The 20488-nt window shown below is 41.4% G+C and overlaps 1 protein-coding gene across 20 annotated transcripts in view; it reads left to right on the top strand.

Annotated features, from left to right (window-relative positions):
• LOC147146356 (receptor-type tyrosine-protein phosphatase delta-like) overlaps positions 1-20488 on the top strand; it is a 197779-nt gene that overhangs the window by 126904 nt on the left and 50387 nt on the right. For 19 of the 20 annotated variants that reach the window (XM_086034659.1, XM_086034661.1, XM_086034658.1 and 16 more), the window contains 2 exons: positions 10903-11048; positions 12746-12887. In XM_086034659.1, the coding sequence (XP_085890785.1) occupies positions 10903-11048; positions 12746-12887 (288 nt within the window). Of the gene's footprint in view, positions 1-10902; positions 11049-12745; positions 12888-20488 lie in introns of those variants that run through there. The other variant, XM_086034670.1, reaches the window with a different exon arrangement.

Genomic DNA, 20488 nt, shown 5'->3' with positions numbered 1-20488 from the left:
CTTGAGACAGTGTTAGGATTGCACGGTCACCCAGAGCACAGTAAAAGCACACCCATCAACAAACACTCTTGTTTTCCCCTTGCCCTTTTGTCCCGTGTGTAAGTTGCCGGGTCGGCCTGTAACGGTCCGGTCATCCATCAAAACGGTGATGGTCCCAGACTTCTTTCGGCGAGGGCGAGAGGAGATTCCAGCAGGGCGGGAAGCGTTTGTACCTGGTCTCCTCGTTTACCTTTTCCTTTAACCCTCCTCTCATTCGCCATCACTTTCTTCGCTGCTCTACGCTGGCTTCTTGCCACGTCCTCATAATGTGGCGAGATAGGAAGGACAGAGGTTTGGGGGTTTCTCCCATCTCTTTATTCTCACTGTGTGTGTGACGTGCCGTGCCTGCTTTAATATCAACAGCGGGGGGCTCTGAGGCTGTGTTGAGAGTTGAGGCGTAGACTGTCACTGCCGGGATGCTTGTGTCAACATGTTTTGGAAATGTTAAAACGCTGCCTGACAAAATCTCCGACGTAACGGAAACGAATGGAAGACGATAGACAGTATTTCTGTAAAGGATCTTAATCTTTTTTCTCTTTTTTGCGAGCGCCGTCTCATGCTTGGTACACAAGCTGCACTCACTGTACACGCTCACGGACTAAGGGTATTAAGATGCAATCAGATGGAAGTGCATCCCGTGGAAATGTTGCATGACACTGGACCACGTGTGTGCCCATTGTACCACTACGTTGGAATGCATGTATCGATTTTTTTTATTGATCCTCTTTTCACATTTCCTGATTTTACTTTCTGTCTTTCACTTCCCACCATTTTGGGTTTCTCAGTGCTGTTTGCCGGCGTGTGTATGCAAATGTCATCTATCTGGTGGATTAAGAGTAATGCCCTGATCCTGTCGCAAACTAGGCCACTGCACCATGTACGCGGCGAGATGCCCTTTGTGAGAAACGCCATCTCTCCGTCTGTCGTTCAGGCAAACGGGCACAATGGACACATATTATTTCTTGTGAGCCTATTTTGCGTCACAACAAACAACCTGTTGTGACAATTTAGAACAGGGATGTCCAAACTTTTCCGTTTGAGGGCCACATTAAAAAAAATGGATGCAAGAGGCAATTTAAATTAGTTAAGTTAAAATCAGTCAAGGAAGCAATTATATATTGTTTATATTTTCTAGTTATTTTGAAAAACTGTGAACAGCTTTCTGTTGAATCTGATGAGGCAAATTGTTTCGGATTTTTTAATGTTCGTGGGTGGCCTACGGCCCTGTATCCCATTTCACTAGATCCACCCCTGCAATGAGCAATAGCCAAAACCCATCTCCACAATCAGAACCAAAACAAAAGCTAACTGTAGTAAGATGACCAATTTTTGAAACAGTTACTTGAGGATGTTTCATAAATCGGGCCTTGACACAGCAGAATGCGAAAGAAACACATTTTTCTTGTAAAATTGAATTATATTTATTTCCCAGTATTTTGCAGCAAAATTGTGTTTTTATTTTAGTCTTAAATATAAATAAGTTTATTTGTATCTTTGCATATCTAGAAAAGCTGTCCACTATGTGAACCACACCCTCCTTTATCACTCTGCCCTCCTCCTCTAGCCTTATGGGCCATGTCAAATGTCATTTTTCGGATAAGCCGCGGGCCACCGGAAAGTGGATTGTGGGCCGCAAATGGCCCCCGTGCTGCAGTTTGGCCACTCCTACTTGAGACAGCTTTCCTGGAACTATGACTCCTAATTTTTTCCCCTTTTGAGTCATTGCAAAAAATTGCAGAGTGCTATAATAAGCAGACTGTGCCTTTTAAAGCAAACAAGTGGCATACGTTTTGGAGAATCTTTTTGATTCATGCGAAACTCAGTTTTTCTGATTCAAGAGAAGAGCAACCGTTTAGCAGTCCCGGAGAGAGGATATTAAAATCGCACACTGTTTTTGAACCTTCTGAACGCACATATCATAGACATACATTTGCGTGCCACAATATCAGTGATATGTTATGATCAACTGGACTTCAAGCAGCCACTGTCCATTTCATTCATTTTTTACATCTTTATACGTTATATAATCTGCTGTAATCTTCTTCTATATAAATCATACCTAAGTTCATTGACGAAATAGAATTTGCACTCATAGTGGCTGATTGACCTGTCAGGATTCAAGCAAGACCACCGGAACTCGATGACGTGGTGGTTGACCGGGAGCTGAAAGGTTTTGGGGTCAGTTGTCCACAGTGACTGAACCATTACCTGCCAAAGCTGAGGAGCCCTGGAGCGAAGCAGCAAATAATAGCTGCTTTGACAGGAGCCTTCTGAGGTGGCCTTTGAGTTTGTGACGCTTTTATCCCTTGAGCACTTTGTTCAGTGGTCTGATTTACAACACAAAATATGTGTGTATTTTTGAGCTGCGGAAATACGTGGGTAGAATGTTGGCTAGTGGTGACTGTAATGACTCTTATGAACTACAGTGGAACCTCTTAGGTAGAGAACAGTCCGCAATTTTTCACAATGGAGGTTCAAACTGCCACCATCATAACTTTGTAAAACCAACGTTTTGAATAACATTTTTACTTTAAAACTACAGAAATTGGAGAATACGTACTGTTGAGAGGCTTAAATTCTGTCGATTCTGACTGCGGAAGTTAAACAAGGGCTCTAAACGATGCATCATTTGCTGAAGTAGTTGTTGATTAATTTGAGAATCGATTAGTTATCGATTAATTGTTGCACCTCTGTTTAGCAGTATAATGCCAAGACCTTGTATTTAATCAATGAAAACAGAAATAAGAACAAATAACGTCAATATTTTGTCACTTAAAACTATTCAAAGCAAGAAGATATTTTAAAAACAGAATGAATATCTTAATGTTGTTGAGAGCCTTTCTGGTGGAGCGTTTGTTGTTTTGACTGAGATGCAAATGTTCTTGGCAACATCAAAACGTTCCAGACAAAATATCCAGAATGTTCCTGAGATGTGATGATAGGGGTTGGCACATCTACCTTCCTCACGGTTTTCCTCTTTGCCATCACAACTCAGAAATGCAAAAGTAAACTTTTTTTTAATTTTTTTTTTTATAATCATTGAGTTGAAGTATCAAGAGTCGTGCTTCTATATGGGCTCCTGTACTGACATCTATGAAAATGATCACACTCAAAAAGAAATTCAGATTTTCGAAACACCATAGTAGAACAAAATGACCACTGATATTTCATCAATCGACTCATCAATCAAATGACAGCATGGCAATGTAGGCCCACAACACAATATTCTCTATCGTGCATGTTGTTGTGTTTAAATGACATATGAATGAGTTCGTGTGAGTATGTTTGGAGTACTCCATACATGAACACGTGTAGTTGTTCCAGTAGACAAGAGATTAGATTTCAATAAGTATCTTGTTACGTGCAAGTGTCTTCTCGGCTGATAGATGAAGACTATCAGGGTCACACAGATCACCGGGTCCTGCCCTCAGGGATTAGATGAAGGGTGTGAAACACATGCCCGTGTTTGAGCCGTGTTTCTGTGTATCAATCATGTATGTCGCACAAATACTGGTGGTATTTCTGATACAGACAATACATCTAATGTAGTAAATATGCCAAACCAAGTCAAGGAAATCTTGTTTTTTGCTAACAATGATAATCATCAACCGATGGTGTGTTTTGTATCACATTAGAGATGCCCTTTTTGCCAATTTAGGCTCTTTCTTACACTTTTCTTTGTAACATGACACAAAAATTTGACATGAATGCCTGTCTTGATAAAAGTAAATAAATGTCCACAAAAAACCTTTGGTGTGGCACAAAAAAAGTGTTTTTGTCATATTGTACATCAATAAAACTATTTGAATCCTTATCTAAATAATAATTTTGCAAGCTTGACAACCTCACTTCAAGTAAAAAGTAAAAGCGTTTTATTATTAGCAGAGTGTAAAACTGGCAGACTGGGCAGAGTCAAGAACAGCCCATGTTGAGAACTTGAACGTAAATTTTTAAAACAGTTTTCAGCAAAGTTGCTGCGTCTGCTAGAAGCTAGCATAGGTGTGCGTCCGGCCATGAGTAACAGGAACTGACTGATGCTATCTTACGGTTATCGTAGCAGGTGCGCCATTCTGTCAAGCGCCCTGTTTAGCGTTAGCTTAGTTTAGCCGGGCGCCCGTGTGTGAGTAATGCGCTCTGACCACAAACTCCTCTGTTCTTCTTTATGGGAAGCCAGGAGTGACCCCAGTAAAGTTGGGTACCAAGCGGGCCAGCCCATGTGTTTCTAATGACCTATGTAGTGGAAAAGAAAACCACATTTGACTAAATCCCCCCCCTTGTGTTTCTACCAAATTAACCCTGATTAATTTGGCACTAGCCAGACCCAGGGGCAGTTACAGCGGGTAAGTGGCATGCTAATTAGATGTACATTACTACCAGCAGTAGCAAGATTGTGTTATTTATGGCATTGTTAAAGTAATTATTGTTACATCAACTGGAAGTTGTACAAACATGCATGCAAACAAGCAAGCAAGCACACGTAGATTTGAAACCAGTCGTGTTTAAAATAAGTATTCGGCGTCGGTTTGAGACACAGCCGAGCGGCACTGTCCAACGATATCTTTGATTTGAAATGTATCAAAAATTGTAGCAATTTTCCTAGCAGTTAGGTTGTATTTTATAAATTCATTTTCACTGCCTAAACAGCCTGTTTTGGCAAATGTTTTCAAACGCATTTGAGCACTGCTGGGGGATAATAGTTGTCTCTCCGTGTTTAATGGCTCCAGCCATCCAATTTCATTTCTAGGACGAACGCGAGCAGCTGATAATTTGCTCTTAATGTGTCGGCTTGATGTTAATATGTTATGCTTCTGGCTAGCCTCCCGCCCACTCTTGGGGCCCACTATCATGGCCATGGCTCGAGCTCCACGTTTGGCCTCGTTCCTCAACTTGTCTGACAAGCCTGACTCACTTCTCATTTGCGGAGTCATCCGCTAACCGCCCACCGCCACATGCAGCACAGTGCACTGGGATCTTCCCTGGCAAGGGTTGTAAATGACTCATTACATGCTTAACGATCGACGAGAACACACACGTACAAGGGTACGTGGGGGTGCAGGCACAGATGCTTGGCAAGTTGCACTTGCATCTAAAGCAGCCTTTTCAGATGGAATCAAAACACCCAATGCAGAGGCATAACAAGTCCCAAATGCTATTTAAATTCCACTTAAAAGGGAAACAACAAGGATCTTGTCCAAACATGAGGATGTGCTTGATATCGACCTGATCAGAAAGTTCAATAAACAATTATCTCCCTCATCCTCTGAGGGATGATCCAGCATTCCACCTGTGAGCAGTAACAACCGGCACACATTCTGGATTAGCGCCTATAAATATTTGGACCCTGCAGCTCCTTATAACCAAAGAAAATGAAATGCTTGACTATATTCTTGAAAGCGGAGGGTTCTAATGTTCAATTTGTAGCTTTGTTACAAACCGGATCAGGCAGCTTGAGTCGATTTTATGCTGCTGGGCCCATTGATCTGATTTGTTCGGATAGGACTCTCTGCTTTATACCTTTTTGAGTCAGATCTGCAAAGTGACTTGGACAACAAACCACACGACTCGGGGAGCAATTGAATTGCAACATTTATCCGATTTTTCGTTAAGACGCGCATTGCTGTTTTTTTTTAGGGGGGAGGTAATATTAAGAGATGCAGTGAGTAGAATCTCGCTTAGATTTTAGAATAGCGGTGGTTTGTGGCTTCCATAGCTGACTTTGGTGCATCTGGCATGGGATTCAATCTCTCTTAATGCTTTGTTCACCTCACCCAGTCCATGACTGACAATCAGACCAGTACCGACCTCCGTCCTAAAGGCCTCTACACACCAATCCGACGTCGACCGTCGTGGCCTAACCGTCACATTGGCCTAAACGTCTGATTGGTGTGTAAAGGCCTTAAATCAGTTGGATTATACTAGAATTCCCATTACCAGGTGGTATGTCTGACCCTTCATCTGTCATAGTTCTTCATCCGTCTGTCAGTTGATCCGTGTTCCGCTTCTTATCAATGTCTGGGTGGAGGGCACAGCAGTCTAATGAGGGATTCCCAGAGGGAAGCTTGTCCACCTTCTCCAGTTGCTCCGAGAGGACGCTGGGGCGTTGCAAAGTAAGCCGCAAAACAAATAGTCCCTCTGACATGTCTATTTTCTACTGGGTGGACATGCCTGGATCACCTCGCAAGGGACTCACCCATGAGGAATATCTCCCACAGAACCCTGTAAGGGTCCGCAAGGATCTGCTAAGCACACGTGGAAAGCACCTACAGTCTCATAGTAAGTGTATAAAGCTGGCCCAGTGTTCTACGACCGCAACGACAACCACATTGTACCAACCTCGACTAACAAACCAGTCCCAACAAATACTGCGACGTGAGCATTTCCATGAAAGGCTGAGGAGTATAATCTCCCTATAGTTGGAACATTTCCTCTGATCCCGCTCTTTTCAATCACCCTTATCTTCATTTCCATCTTTGCTCTTATTTTTTCAATAATAAATCCAAGTTCTTGTATATCATACACCCTACAGATTTTGTGCTTCCTTCTGCAAATCTCAAGACATGGCCCCATCGGGTTAAGAAAGTGTTTTTCAGCTACAGTATGTTTGTACACATTGCCCTTAGCTTAAATTAATCTTGTTCCTGGTTCTTTGGAAGCTGTGCGCTGTGGAATCTTTATCATCCCTGTGCAGTGTGCAGGTTATCTCACGGGGAGTTTCTCCAAATGTTATATTTGTCACAGTTTACTGAATTAAAAGCAAGAAAAAAATAGCTATAAGGAAGGAAGAGCCGCCACACATCGTACTCAGCTTTAATGCAGTAGCTGACCTTTTGGAGCTTCTTAGTGGGAAAGAGCAACTGAAGATATGTCCTCATTTATGGATCCTCATTTATAGATCCTCATTCGTCAATTAAGCGTTGTGACCGTCCAGCAGGTGATACTCCTACCAGAGATTTACATTTGATTTAGTTTTTGCATCAAGAAATTTAGAACTTAGTATTGAATGAAAAGTTAAACTTCTTCAACAAGTCCAGTCGCCTTCTACATTCAAGTTTTGCAGATATTGAGCAGAAAACCCCAGATTTCCGTCTCCCAAGCCACTGTGTCATAAGTCTAAGGTCCAAGTCGGGTTTGGAAGCATTCCTTGTGTTGCCAAGCCTTAGCACTCACACTGCGTAATGCGTCAAGCCACACGTGCATTGACAAATTGGTACAGGACAACGCACATTGATGCAATTAACACAGGCGTGCACACAAACGCAACAAACACTCCTGTTATTGCATAAAATTATTGTTGAAGTATAGTCGCAATTCAATGTGAATATAATTGTTTTACTTATTGCTGACTTGGTCAGTGTTGATGACTGTCATTAAGCACTCATTAAGAAAAATGCAATCACCACATCTTTCAGACTGATTTTGCATTTCCTTTCAAAAAAATTCTTAGTTTTCACCAAACCCGTAACAATATTGTTATTGTAACGTTATCGAGATATCTTACATGAATATCAAGATACTATATGGAATTTTGTCAATATCATCCGGTCCTTACCCCTAGAGACCGGTAAACGTCTAAACAATGTGCCAAATATTCATTATTTTTTTCCATAAACCTGTGTATAATACACCCCCTCGTTTTGAATAATGTATTAAAGAAAAAAAAAAATCTTGTGTTTATCTCAGTCAATTGTGGCACTTGTACTTGGCCTTAAACTCCATAAGAATACCAAATGACAATTTTCTACCTCGGGATCAAAGTTTATCAAACATCTTTACTTAAAAAAAAAAAGTTGTCCAGTGCAGGGAGCTGACTCTGTAATCCCCGCCATCTGCTGTGTAGATCAGATCCCCACTATATGCCGACCTTTATGTAGGCCAGCCGACCGTTGAGCACACACAAAAATGCGCACGCATACACAGACACACACACACACACACACACAAAGCGGGGAAGATTGGCACCGTCTAATTCCATCTAAATCTCTCGCTGCGGTACCACTCAGTAATTTCCCCCTCATTTCCATCTTGGGTCAAACCGAGGCGATAGATTCTCACTGCGAAACCTTCAACTTCCTCTTTCAAGTTTTCGCTTGTCAGGCCAGCTACTCATTTGACATCACTGAAATATTAAAACTGCAGCCCTTCCGCATACACGGTAAATCCCATCACTTAACATGAGACATCATCGCTACCGAATGGGCGAAAAAGATGGTAACCGAAGGGAAATGAAGAAGATGTTGAACAAAGTGTGGGTTGGAGGGAAGTAAAAGTGGATGGGTGAATTGAGACAAGAGCATACGGTTACACACCCCCTCCCCTCATTAAGTCAGTCAGTGTGACAGGAGGACTTACATAACACCCCAGAGATGGAGAGAGGAGATGAAGAAAGAGTAACGAGGAGGAGGATGAAAGAGGTAGCAGCTGCGGAGCGAGGAGGACACGATGGAGTGACGAAGAATCGGCTGTACGCGCACTTCGAAAAGACACCTCTGAGGGGAGACTCCGACGATCAAACATGAGCTCGAGTATTTGAGTGAAGGGCAGTGGGAATGCGGGGGGGTCAAATAAAACATACATTGAAACGATCTGCCGTTCCTTTTAGTGTGCCTCGACTGGCTTTGCACTTTTCATTTGTTTTGTGGGGGAGAGATTAGCAAGAGGATTAAGAGGGCGACTCTACCGCTCCTCATCCTTTCTCTTCTCTCTCGTTTGCTACCTCTCAGATGGGAGCACACGCATTTGCTCACTCGCTCATGCATCCCAGGAAATTAATGCACAGTTTGCGCGCAGGATGCTCGGGGCTGCAGCTAACCATTATTGTTTTTTTGTTTTTTTTTTCCCCCCTACCGAGTCAATCTGTTGTATCGTTTCAGGCGAGTGGGTGAATTTTGAATTAGAGATGGATTTGGCAGTTTCTTTAAGACCAGCGTGATGTCTTAATGGTGCTTGTATAGTAACGGGCAAATCATTGAGAATGGTATCATATTGAAAAAAAACATTTGCGTTGCTGAAATCGGCAGTAGTATTCCAGCCACCGCACTAATCTGCTGTAGGTAATGAAAACAAGTCTGTTTTCCATAGCGCATTATTTCGTATGGAATCATACAAAATGATCATGATCAGCTTCTATGTGTGTTTCGGCTTCCAATTGACAAAAAAAGTTATCTTTTTAAGCAACACTGCAATCTACAACCATTAATATTAAACATATTGCTCAATTACTCCCACTCACTGTCATTTTCAACACGAAATATCGTACTGTAATCAGCATCTTTGTCAAGAGAAGTTGTAATGGAATTGTTACCCCCGCCCCAGAATGCAAATGGTTGTGTCCTATCTGTCACTCTCCGTTCTCTAAACAAGAAAGTAACCTTATTATTGCATTACTATTTTACGGGAGTTGATTTCTGTCTGGTTTCTCGTCCAGCAGTTTGTGCCATCCTTGAATGGTCATTTTTATGAAAGAAAGTAGAAAAAATATAGTATGTGGTTATTCTGTTGTTTGCTTCAAACCATTTGCTGTTGGGTTAGTATATTGGATCTTTTATAGATGCATTGAAAAATGTATAATCAAAAATGAAATATATTAAGAGCATGTATTATTCACGTATTTTGTCGATATTTATATTTGCATTTTTGTCAGAAAATCCACTTAGGAAGTAAATGGTCCTGTGCGTCCCGCAGTGGCATTGATGACATATTGTGACACAATCCAGCGTTTCAGATCATTTTTGTTTGTGACATTTTAGAACTTCTCCCCACCAGATTCAGAAGTCAAAAATGCTCCAGTTTGTATCCTTGTTGTGCTATCCTAGTTGTAAACTAAACTGCAACTGGGTGCAAGTTCAGTATTTGAATTTGATCCAGGTGACTGGGCATTCGCCATTTTCTCCCTCCCTCCTCTCGCTTCCCACTTGTCGTAGCCAGACGCTCTCCGCCTCGATTCGCTTCTCCATCTGTCCCGCTCATCTTTCCCTTTATCTCAGCCATTCTCCTCTTCTGTCCTCCCCACACTTCCAACACTCTCTGCGAAGCTTAGCCACTCTGCCTCCTTCCTTTTAAACAGCAAAAAGCAATTCCTCTCCCTTTGTCAGGGCAGTTGGCACTAAGCCCTTAAGTAGGGATTTTCTGGTTTGGCGGGAATGCCATTAGGCAAGCGGCCGATGACGTGCCGTGACTGACGTGCCGAATCTTTTTGATGTCGTGATGTCACAATCCCGCCGAGGCAGTGGTTATGATATTGTTGGCGTCCCTAGAATGAGGGGGCTTTAGTGGTCATGTCAGAAGTAAGTCTTCGTAAATCCTTTATGGCACAGAAATATTAAGCTTCTTTGGTGGTGCAGGGGCAGCAAGAGGAACATGGCGGAATACAGTGGAACGTGAACACAAAGAAATAAATAAGACACTTGCCGACACAAAGCCACCCAAACGTACTGTACACACCACACACACAAGAGTTTTCGTTAGCAGCCAGAGGCGGACTGCAGGAGCCGGGTTAAAACTTCTTGTTTCATTTTTCAAGACTCGTTTTAAATCTGAAGGAGTGGACGTGAGCGAATCATTGCAGGCTCTGATTTAAATGGCCTTCACCTCTCTTTTTATTAGCGCAGTCATTCAAACGTAAGTGCTGCAGATGTGCAAATCAAAGATTATGGCAGTACATCAGTAGTATGTCAGGATATTTGGTGCCTGAGTGCATTTTAAAAATACAATAATCCACTAAAGGATCTATGTGTAAATACGCAATAGCGGTGTAGTAATGCATACCGAAATGTCCATCACAACTGCCCTAGTTAGATCACACAGACATGCACACGCACACACACAGGCACTTATCTTGATTTTTTCATGTTTCTTTTCACACAGCTCCTCCACGGTTTACCCGAACCCCAGAAGACCAGACAGGAGTCCAAGGCGGAGTGGCATCGTTTGTGTGCCAGGCCGCCGGTGAGCCGCAACCCAAGATTGTGTGGAACAAGAAAGGCAAAAAAGTCAGCAACCAGAGATTTGAGGTATGATCCTGCCTTGGAGGCTACTGGGAGTCTGCGAAGTTGTTTTGAGTAACAGCGTTAGCTTTATATTCGACTTCAATTGAATTCCACTTCAAACATGAAGCATGAAGTTCGCATATGTGGCGATCGTCGTAATTCAGCCACGCGGACGGTTCATTTGTTACACGCAGCAATGATGACGTGACGTCATGTTTAGTAGACATCTCTATAAAAATGAGGAGAAGCGTCGCCTCATTTCCGCAAAATATTTCTACCTCCTCCCGCATCACTACTCCTGCGATATGAGATGAGCCCCTACCATATTTACTTCCGGAAACACTGCGCCACATGACGTCATGTTTTGGGTGCACGTCGCTTAACATCGTGCTTTGTGCAGACGCGTTGTAGTTGCATTTGTTTTTGTAATTTAACAAAAAATCTAAATTTGGACATCACGCATTGCAGTCTGAACATAGCCTCTGTCTTGTGGTCAGTTATAGCGTAAAAGCACTGTTGTACTCTTTCACTTGATTATTTGGGATTCAGTGTATAGGATTTGTGTATGATCGTTATTAGTTTCCCAGAGGCTTTAACCTTAGCTGCCCCTACAAGTCAACCTCAGAAGGAAACGCTGAACCTGCCTCTCTCGGATTATCGGCGTTATAAGTCTATTTTCCTTCCTGCTGTCTACTTATTTGTAATTAAATCACTGAATTGTTTTCTTTTTAATCGGGCATACATAAACCTACCATATATTATTGGATCGGTCCTGTCTATTGGGAGTGACTGTGGGAATTTTTGATTTATTGGATTTTAGTCAGCGGGAGCCTTCTGAGAATTCAAAATCCTGATCTCTCACATTGCATGTACTAATCATATTCAAGGGCATTTTAATCCAAGTACAGTACACCAAAAGGTATTACACATCCCGTACACATTGCATGAAAATGACATCAGATTTCGGAATACTTTTTGTCATTACGGGCAGGCCAAAGTTGTTTTTTGGGCTGCTAGCTGGGAACCATTCAGACTAGATCCCTGAATGGAGTAGTGGCGAATCTATTACTCATGGGCTTATTCATTGGCTTTACTGCTTTGACACACTCACCTAATTAAAAATAGGCATAGACGTGTATTAGGGCTACCATTATCGAATCCTTTTAGAATTTTTTCCTATCGATTCCATCAAATAATCAAGTAATCAGATGGATTTGCACCCCTGTCGGACGGATCTTTTTGTTCACCGGCAAAAGCTGGCCGAGTATTTAACAACGCTGCTTTTGAACACACGGGGCTCTGTTTTCGTAGACAGGCGCACGTGCCCTTGCTGTAAAAACTGTGAATTCAATGAATGCATTACTGATATTATCATCTATTATCATCTATTATCCATACCACGTATCCTCACAAGGGTCGCAGGCGTGCTGGAGCCTATCCCAGCTGTCTTTGAGCGATAGGTAGGGTACACCCTGTACTGGTCGCCAGCCAATAGGGCACACGTAGACGAACAAGCATTCACAGTTACAATCACACCTATGGACAATTTAGAGCTATTATTATCATCTTTAGTATATTTTAAAAAGCACCACCCTGACCGCGGCGCAATATGTAGGTGTGTGGACGTGTGTGTGTTTGTGTAGTCCTTTGTCACTTTGATTAATAAATAGATTTTATTTTATCAGCGTCAATAGTATATCTTCTTATTGTCTTTTACACAGGTAATTGAATTTGATGACGGGTCTGGCTCTGTCCTGAGAATCCAGCCTCTTAGGACCCCCAGAGATGAGGCTATTTACGAATGCCACGCCTCTAACTCAGCAGGAGAGCTCACGGCCTCCACCAGACTAAGTGTGCTACGAGGTCAGTGGCGTTACACGCACAAACAAGCTGGGTTTGCGTACAGTCGCCAAGCACAGTTTTCCAAATCCAAAGGCTTGGATATGAGTCAAAAAGCTTACGTGAAAAACACAACTTCTCTTTTGATTTTCTATTTGAACTTTTGTCTCAGTATCTGTACTAGTAATACGGATAGGATTTTGTTCATTCTCAGGATATGTGTTTTTTTTAAATAGAGAATGATGTACTCATAAGGCCGCTTGCACAATCCGTGCAGTGAGATACAATACAAGAGTTTCCATTTTTCATATTTCACTACACCATCAGACCCAAGACGCAATACAAGAGTTGCATTATGAATGCTTCCTTGACAAAGATAATAATGCAGTTTTGATATTATTTGATTATTTAGTTGATATTCACTCAGCTGAATATCTGCATAGAAAATTTGATTTGGATAAGATTTCACATACTGTACATAAATGTATTTTCGATGTCATTTATTTCACATACACAGAGGTTTTGCTCATTAATTAAAGGGAATTCAACCCAAACATATTTTTTTCAAGAATATGTTCTATATAAGCCCACTAGTTGTAACAGGGCATTCTGATAAATATTGCGTTTGTGGAATAAGAGTTAATCCACCCGTTTTAAGATAAATCTCCGGGAGCGGCCATTTTGTCACTTCTGTCGACTGAAAATGACATCACAAATGCTCAGGGCTCAGGTAACAACCAATCACGGCTTAGCTTCAGAAAACAGGTCATCCAGGTCAGTCGACAGAAGTGACAAAATGGCCGCCCCCTGAGATGGCTGAAAAGGGGTGTATTTTGCTGCTTAACTCATATTCCACAAACGCAATATTAATCAGAATGCCATGTTTCAACTAGTGGGCCTGCTGGGAACATATTCTGGAAAAAATATGCCCCCTTTAAAATTCATTTGTTTTTTCCATCCTCAACATGTTGATTCTCACCAAAAGGTAATGGGACCATCCTGCGAAAATAATTACCCATCCAAACCATATTAAAATTTAGATGATTTCTTGTAACGCATCATACATCCATTACCTGGTCCTCACTCAGAATTCAGAGTATAGTGTGTTATACTTTTCATTTCCATTGTTGTACTCATAGATTGTAAATTAGAAATATTAATGCTGACAACGCGGAAAGCATCGGAAGAGGCGTCTCTTTAGAAGTCAATAAGTGTAAAGGCTATGTCCGCTGCACTACGTGCTTTTGTTAGTGTTAGCAGCAGTCCATTAATGCAGATGGTGATGTTAGCGTTAGTGGAGTCCATTAGGAGAACATTATGCACCGGTAGTTGGAAGCTCAAGAGTGTCTTAGTGAGTGAAGCCGCTCAAGTGTGGATAATCACACCGGCTGCCTTTATAGTCCACGCTTGTGGGGGGGAAAGGACGATCGGCCTATTGTTTCTATCCTCTCATCTCTCTCTCTTGTCTTTCTGAAGTGCTGTGTACAGAGTCTACATGTTGTTGTTTTTTTTTGTTTTTTGTTTTGATCTGAACTGCTCTTACTTTACTTCACTCTTTCTCACTCTCATCTCTCGCTCCACATGCTCTTCCACACAACGTCTAAATTATTCACATCAGATGGCTCTATGCATCTTCTGTGCTGTTCACCATCATGGCATGCTGTGTGTGTGTGTGGGATCACTGGTGCATGCACATCTGTATGCGCTCCCTTGATGGGAGCCTTTTGTCCAATCTTCATCTAGAGCATGCGCAATCACATATGCACACGCCCACAAGCGCAGACGTTCATACTCAGTCTAAGATTGTTGTTCTTAACGTTAGGGTGAATTTCTGTCGTCACTACCGAGGAGTCGTAATTGTTTTTGTTGTTGGTTTGTGAGCGGCCACATCAGAAGTGGCTTTCAGTTCAAAACGGCAGTTAGATTGTGCACACCCAATCACACACACACACACACAAACAGAAGCACAAATGTGTCAGTCATGTGTCCCCCCCCCCTCCCACCTCTGTCCAGCGACGGAGTGTCTGACTGGAGGGATGTGATGCTAAGGTCAGCCGGCTTAATTACTGAGGATTACAACCATTCCGGTTGAAATCTTGGCCTTCTGTAATGGCTGTGATTGGCAAAGGCTGAAAAAAAATAATGAAGTGGAGAGCAGTCATTTACGGGTCTTATGCTGAGTCGAAAGCCAAAGAATACATTTTTGAGATGGAATTCTTGAAGGAGGACTGGCTGACTCCAAAATAAAGTGCATTACAGTAATCCAGCCGAGATGTAACAAAGGTATGGATTACTGTTTTTCAGTCAATTTCAAAGGCCTTTCTGAACTTGTGACCTTTGTCATTCATCAGTTTCGCAAACGACTTACCCTCATTAGTGAAGGTGTGAGCTGTGACCTATCCTGGTTGACCTTGAAGGCGGCGTACACCCTAGACTGATTGCTAGCCAAGGTCAGGGTCATTATATAAATATTGAATTAATAAGGGACTAATACAACGCCTTCAAAATCATGTACTTGTATATTTTCCCAATCGTGAGGTGAATGCGTTAACCACTCTTTCCTCGTGCCACCGCTCACCTAGTGAAAAAAAAAAAAAAAAAAAAAAATCTTTTCTTTTAATGCGATACAGTCAAGCGAAGTCTGTGATCTAAATATGCAACTACCAAGGACTATTGCCATTCATTATATTCATCGGTCAAGGTTTCTATTCATAAAAGTGTTCCATCTCTGAAATATAATGTAGAAATCTAATGAAAATATTTGAAGACTCTTATTCCTACTCAAAATTCAGTGATATGACGGTAAGGCGATAGGTCAGAATCAAAGAAATACAAGTGCAGGTTTCATGTAACAGATTTCTTCTTGCCACGTGTGACTTGACAAGTGAAATTTATTACCTTTGTCCAACGTATTGTATATTCAGTAGCCTGCGCACTTTCGCCTAAACTCATTCAATCCCGTGGGTGTGCTAAAATGTCAAAGACAAATTCAACGGTGTTGTGAAGTATTGCAGTTGTAAATTGTCAAACTTGCTGCGATGAGATCTGATATTCGCCCCGTTATGTTATTGTGTCAACCCGCATGCTGTTTAGCGTGTCGTGAACGGCCGAGGCAGTCAGGAGAACGTATTCCACTCGGGCCTTCTGATGCTTTTGTTCCCACAGCCGCGGTCTTTCACATTTACAGTCGACAAATCCAGCGAGCAAATGTGCGCACATTTCATTTTGGATCGGCTATAAAGCAGATGCAGCAGTTTGCGCGGCAGTTCCCATGACTGTGAGGCTGGCTTTGTCTATGAGCTGTGAAATTATCTGGACTATGCTCAGTGGAAACAGTCAAGTGAGAGCACATCCAAATGAAACAGTGGGAGGCTGCGTCAACACGGTAGCGTTGGGTTACTCGTCTGCTCTGACCTCAAGGAGAAGCAGCGTTACCCTGAAAACACTTTGGTGTTGCTTTACACTTGTCCCGATGATGGATGACAAATAGCTTGTGTTAAACATGTGCTAATGTCCTCTTCCTTATGCAGGACATTTTTTTTCTAGCAAAACAAAACAAAATGTTACAAGAGGACAATATGTTCATCTCGAGACAAAACGTTTGCTTTTTGGTTGGGTTTGGCAAGTAGTGGTTAGGACCTATATGACAATAAATCAATAAAATGTCGACCTACCGAAACAGGGATGGCAAATTAATAGCGTTTAGCATGTTAACTGTTCTTTGCAGTGACATTTCACAGGACAAGCTAGCATTTTAGCATGTTAGCATTTACTGGATTAAGGTCTGGTGAAGGTTTTTCAACCAATATAGGAAACTGCTTAAAAGGTTTTGTCCATCACTATCAGTGTTTAACTGAGTTGTGCTTCGATATTTCAAGCTATGTTAAGCTTTTCCGTCCCTTAAAAACTGATCATTCATAAGATAATTCACCAATGTGAATACAATCAATATGGATCATGAAAATAATCCAAAATATGTAATAGCACATCAAATTTGGATTGCAGTTTGGAGATTGCAGTGTTTTAAATGTACAGTTATTTTAAGTGGTAGAATATCACAAAGTAGAATTCTTGAATGCACTCATACTACACTTCACAATTTTAACCCTTAAAATGATGGTTGACCTTAGTAGATGTTGAAATAATTATCATTGCATTCATCATATTAGTATAGGAATAACATATTTTTCTTTTCTCTGTATTCATTTTTTTCAAAGTTCATTATTATGAACAGAGATGGGCATTTTACATGACAAATTGCTGGTCCGTCATTCGTTATCCGTCAGCGGCCAGGGTACCCGCCCGTCATTCGTCAGTCCGTCATTTTTCATGACAAATTGAATTGTAATCGTCAATCCGTCAGTCAGTCCATCATTTAAGTCCATCAGTTAGTCCGTCAGAAGTCCGTTGGTCCTTCAGTCGGCCCCACCAAAAAAACGTCGGAAAAACGGGCGGCCGCCTGTGCCGGACTGACGGACCATGACTGACGGACGCGGTTAGTGACGATTACATTGACGAATGAAAACTGACTTCCATCATTCGTTAGTCTGTCTATTTTAAAAGGTGTCCCTTCATTCTTCAAACATCAACAAAACAGGCATCCGTCAGGTGACGGACTGCGGACGGAATCCCCACCTCTGATAATTACTCTAGGTTTGAAAGGAACATATGATGTAGGGACAAATAATAGTAGGACAAAGAAAAAAAAGTATTGAAACCGTTTTTTCGTCCCGTTACACGCTTTCATTCCATTGTAACAGGGAAGTGCCCCATCTATGTCAACCACTTAGCAAACAGCTGTAGGTTTAGCTCCACCCCTCACAAATGATCCAGATGAACCGTAGTCCAATTATTATGTCTGCATTTTACATCACAAGTTGATTTCCTGCCACTCTACCACTATTGCGCAAGCATGAAAACTGTATTATGGTAAATGGGCCGTCACTCGTAGCGTTTTTCTACCTTTGGAACTCAATGAATAAAACATTTTCAAAACGTGGTATTTCTGCATTTAAAAGGAGGTCAGATAGTCACATTGAAAATCACTTTATAATGTTGCACCTGTTGACATTCAAATTTAATGAAGCATTTTTGTCCAAACAAGTGTGTTTGAGCACCTCTATCTACCGACACCAACACATGATTGTGACAGGGAGCAGCTTTTTGAGGCACGCGTCACAGCATTGACCAAAGTGTCCCACCCCAGGTAGATGAAATAGAATGAATTATAGCTGCCGACGAGGGGCTTCCTTTGAAGTAAGTGTTTGCATAATGAAAGCGGGGAGAATCACGATTGTTATGCCACGTTCCCTCCCTTGTGCTCCCTCTCTCTTCATGTCTATCTGTTCTTTCTTTCTTTCTTTTTGGGGGCCGTGTTTTGCTCCCTTTGTCTCGCTATTCAATATCACTTTTATTTTATTTATTTCCTTCTTTCCTTTTGGGGGCTTTGTTTTGCTCGCTTTGTCTCGCTATTGAATTTCACTTTTATTTTTGCAAATGCAGCTGTTTTCTATCCACCCACACACTGGCACGTGCTGGCCGTCACCCCGACACCTCATCCTGTTCGCTTTGGTTTATGATGTCCGTGTTTCCATTTGCCGGTGTTATGATTGATTGAAACCGGAGCTGTTAAAAGGCCACACACATATGCGCTTTCAAAGCTACTGTCTCACGACCCGCTGGCTACGGTTCGATGGGTTAGTACCAAAATTAGCATCTCCTTGGCGAGGTTCAGTGCTAGGATTTCCCGTTAATGAGGCTCGGTGTGGTTGAAAGGGATCACATGGGATGCTGGATTTTGTTTCTTTTAAACAAGGAGAGAGAGTGGAGGGGCAAAAGTTAAAATGCCTTTAAGATCAAACACGTCTTTTTCCTTTTCTGTTTTGGCCATGGATCACTCATCAGTCTGTTTACTTATTGTAACCCACCAGGGGATATATTAGAAACATGATGGTCCAGCCACGCTTTATTTACGTAGAACCCAGGTCACTGTTTTATTTGCATCACATTCAAATTTTATGTGTAAGTAAAAGTCCTTGAGATATCAACATGGGCCAAAAATATGTCTTTCATCTTTTTTTTTTTTAGTTATGTTTTTTTTTTTCTTACAGATTAAATTTTAGTTTCTTGGAGCTGCCCTTATTTTGGAAACATGACTGTTGAAGAATTTACTGTATCATAAAACAACTGGAGAATGTCCGCTTGAATAAATTATGGTAATCTCCAACAATTTTCTAGTTTTGAAAGGGAGAAACTTTTGTTACCGAACAAAAGAATATTTGTCTCAAAATGAACCTTAGCTATATCCCAACTGTATTTTACCAATCTAATATTTTTTTTACAACAATTACTAAGAACTAATGATTTCTCATAAAAGTTGATTTATCATTGATGAATGATGTATGAAAGGTTGTCCCACATATCAAATGTCAGGAGGAGCCAGTAAGACTCTCTAAAAAAAACAAACACAACATCCAAAGACAAACAAATGGCGCAGTTGATGCAATAATTAATGGGGTGGTTTGACATTTTGAGTTTGGTTTTAAAAATGAACTTGCATAACTTGAACAATAACACACCCAAGAAAGCAAGGAAAAACTGCATTTCCTTTTGAAAACGCTAGCTGTGCATAATGTGGATGGCCTGAGGCCGGACTGAATGTCACCTAGTAGAGCTATTTAGCATGTTACTTTGCTACCAAACCTTCAGCACTACTACATTATTATTATTGCTATTATTATTATTATTATCCAAAAGTACAGTAATCTCTATATGCTATTACATCATGATCATCTGAATACTTCATTTTGTGTGTTTTCATAACAGGCGAGTTGCGCAAAACAATTTGTCATTGTTGACCATTCTCCAAAAAATTCTCCTGTTATGTGTGCATCAAACAAAATGTCCCAGATTTTGAACCACACCATACAGAATGCATTAATGGACTGATCCTTTTTTACCACTACATGTTTTTTCCTTCTTTTGGGAATTGGGTCCCTCAATTTTTCCACCTTGCATGACTGCACCCACTGAGCTCTCCCAACGCTACTCCGCATGAAAAATATGTGTTACAGTTATCAGTGATGAAAAAACAATAACCGATCCCGATCGGTTATTGTTTTTTCATCACTGATAAGAAGATCGAACAATCTATCCGCTCTCTTTAAACAACATGTTTATTTAATGAACAGTCAACCCATGCTATTCACGCGGGAATGGGACTGACGCAGAGCATGAATAACCAAAATGTACGTGTAAGTGAGGCTCATTGAAATACATTGGTGGAAAAATATGACGTCAATGATTCCATTGAGCGATCGCGAAATCATGACATTTCCACCGATCACCGATTTTGCATAAAATTCATGACGAGGTCTAATGGGAATACTGGTAATTAAGGGAATACCTCATTGAGCTGTAGTAAATTTAAAAGCCAGCATGACAATGTGATGTCATGATGTCAGGACAATCCCCCCGCACAATCCCCCGCTGTGTGTGAAATTTCCCTATGGATGAAGCCATTACATCTCCATCCACATTTGATCCTGCTTTATCCTTCATGTGATGCAATGCTTTTTAATCCTAATACATTTGGATGCTCTGCGGGCTTATATGAACAGGTAAAA

This window comes from Filicampus tigris, chromosome 6, assembly GCF_054856515.1.
Source record: "Filicampus tigris isolate MCC_2025a chromosome 6, RoL_Ftig_1.0, whole genome shotgun sequence".
Classification (NCBI taxonomy): Eukaryota; Metazoa; Chordata; class Actinopteri; order Syngnathiformes; family Syngnathidae; genus Filicampus; species Filicampus tigris.
Note: the sequence above shows the minus strand (reverse complement) of the source record. Positions and strands in the feature narration are given on the sequence as shown.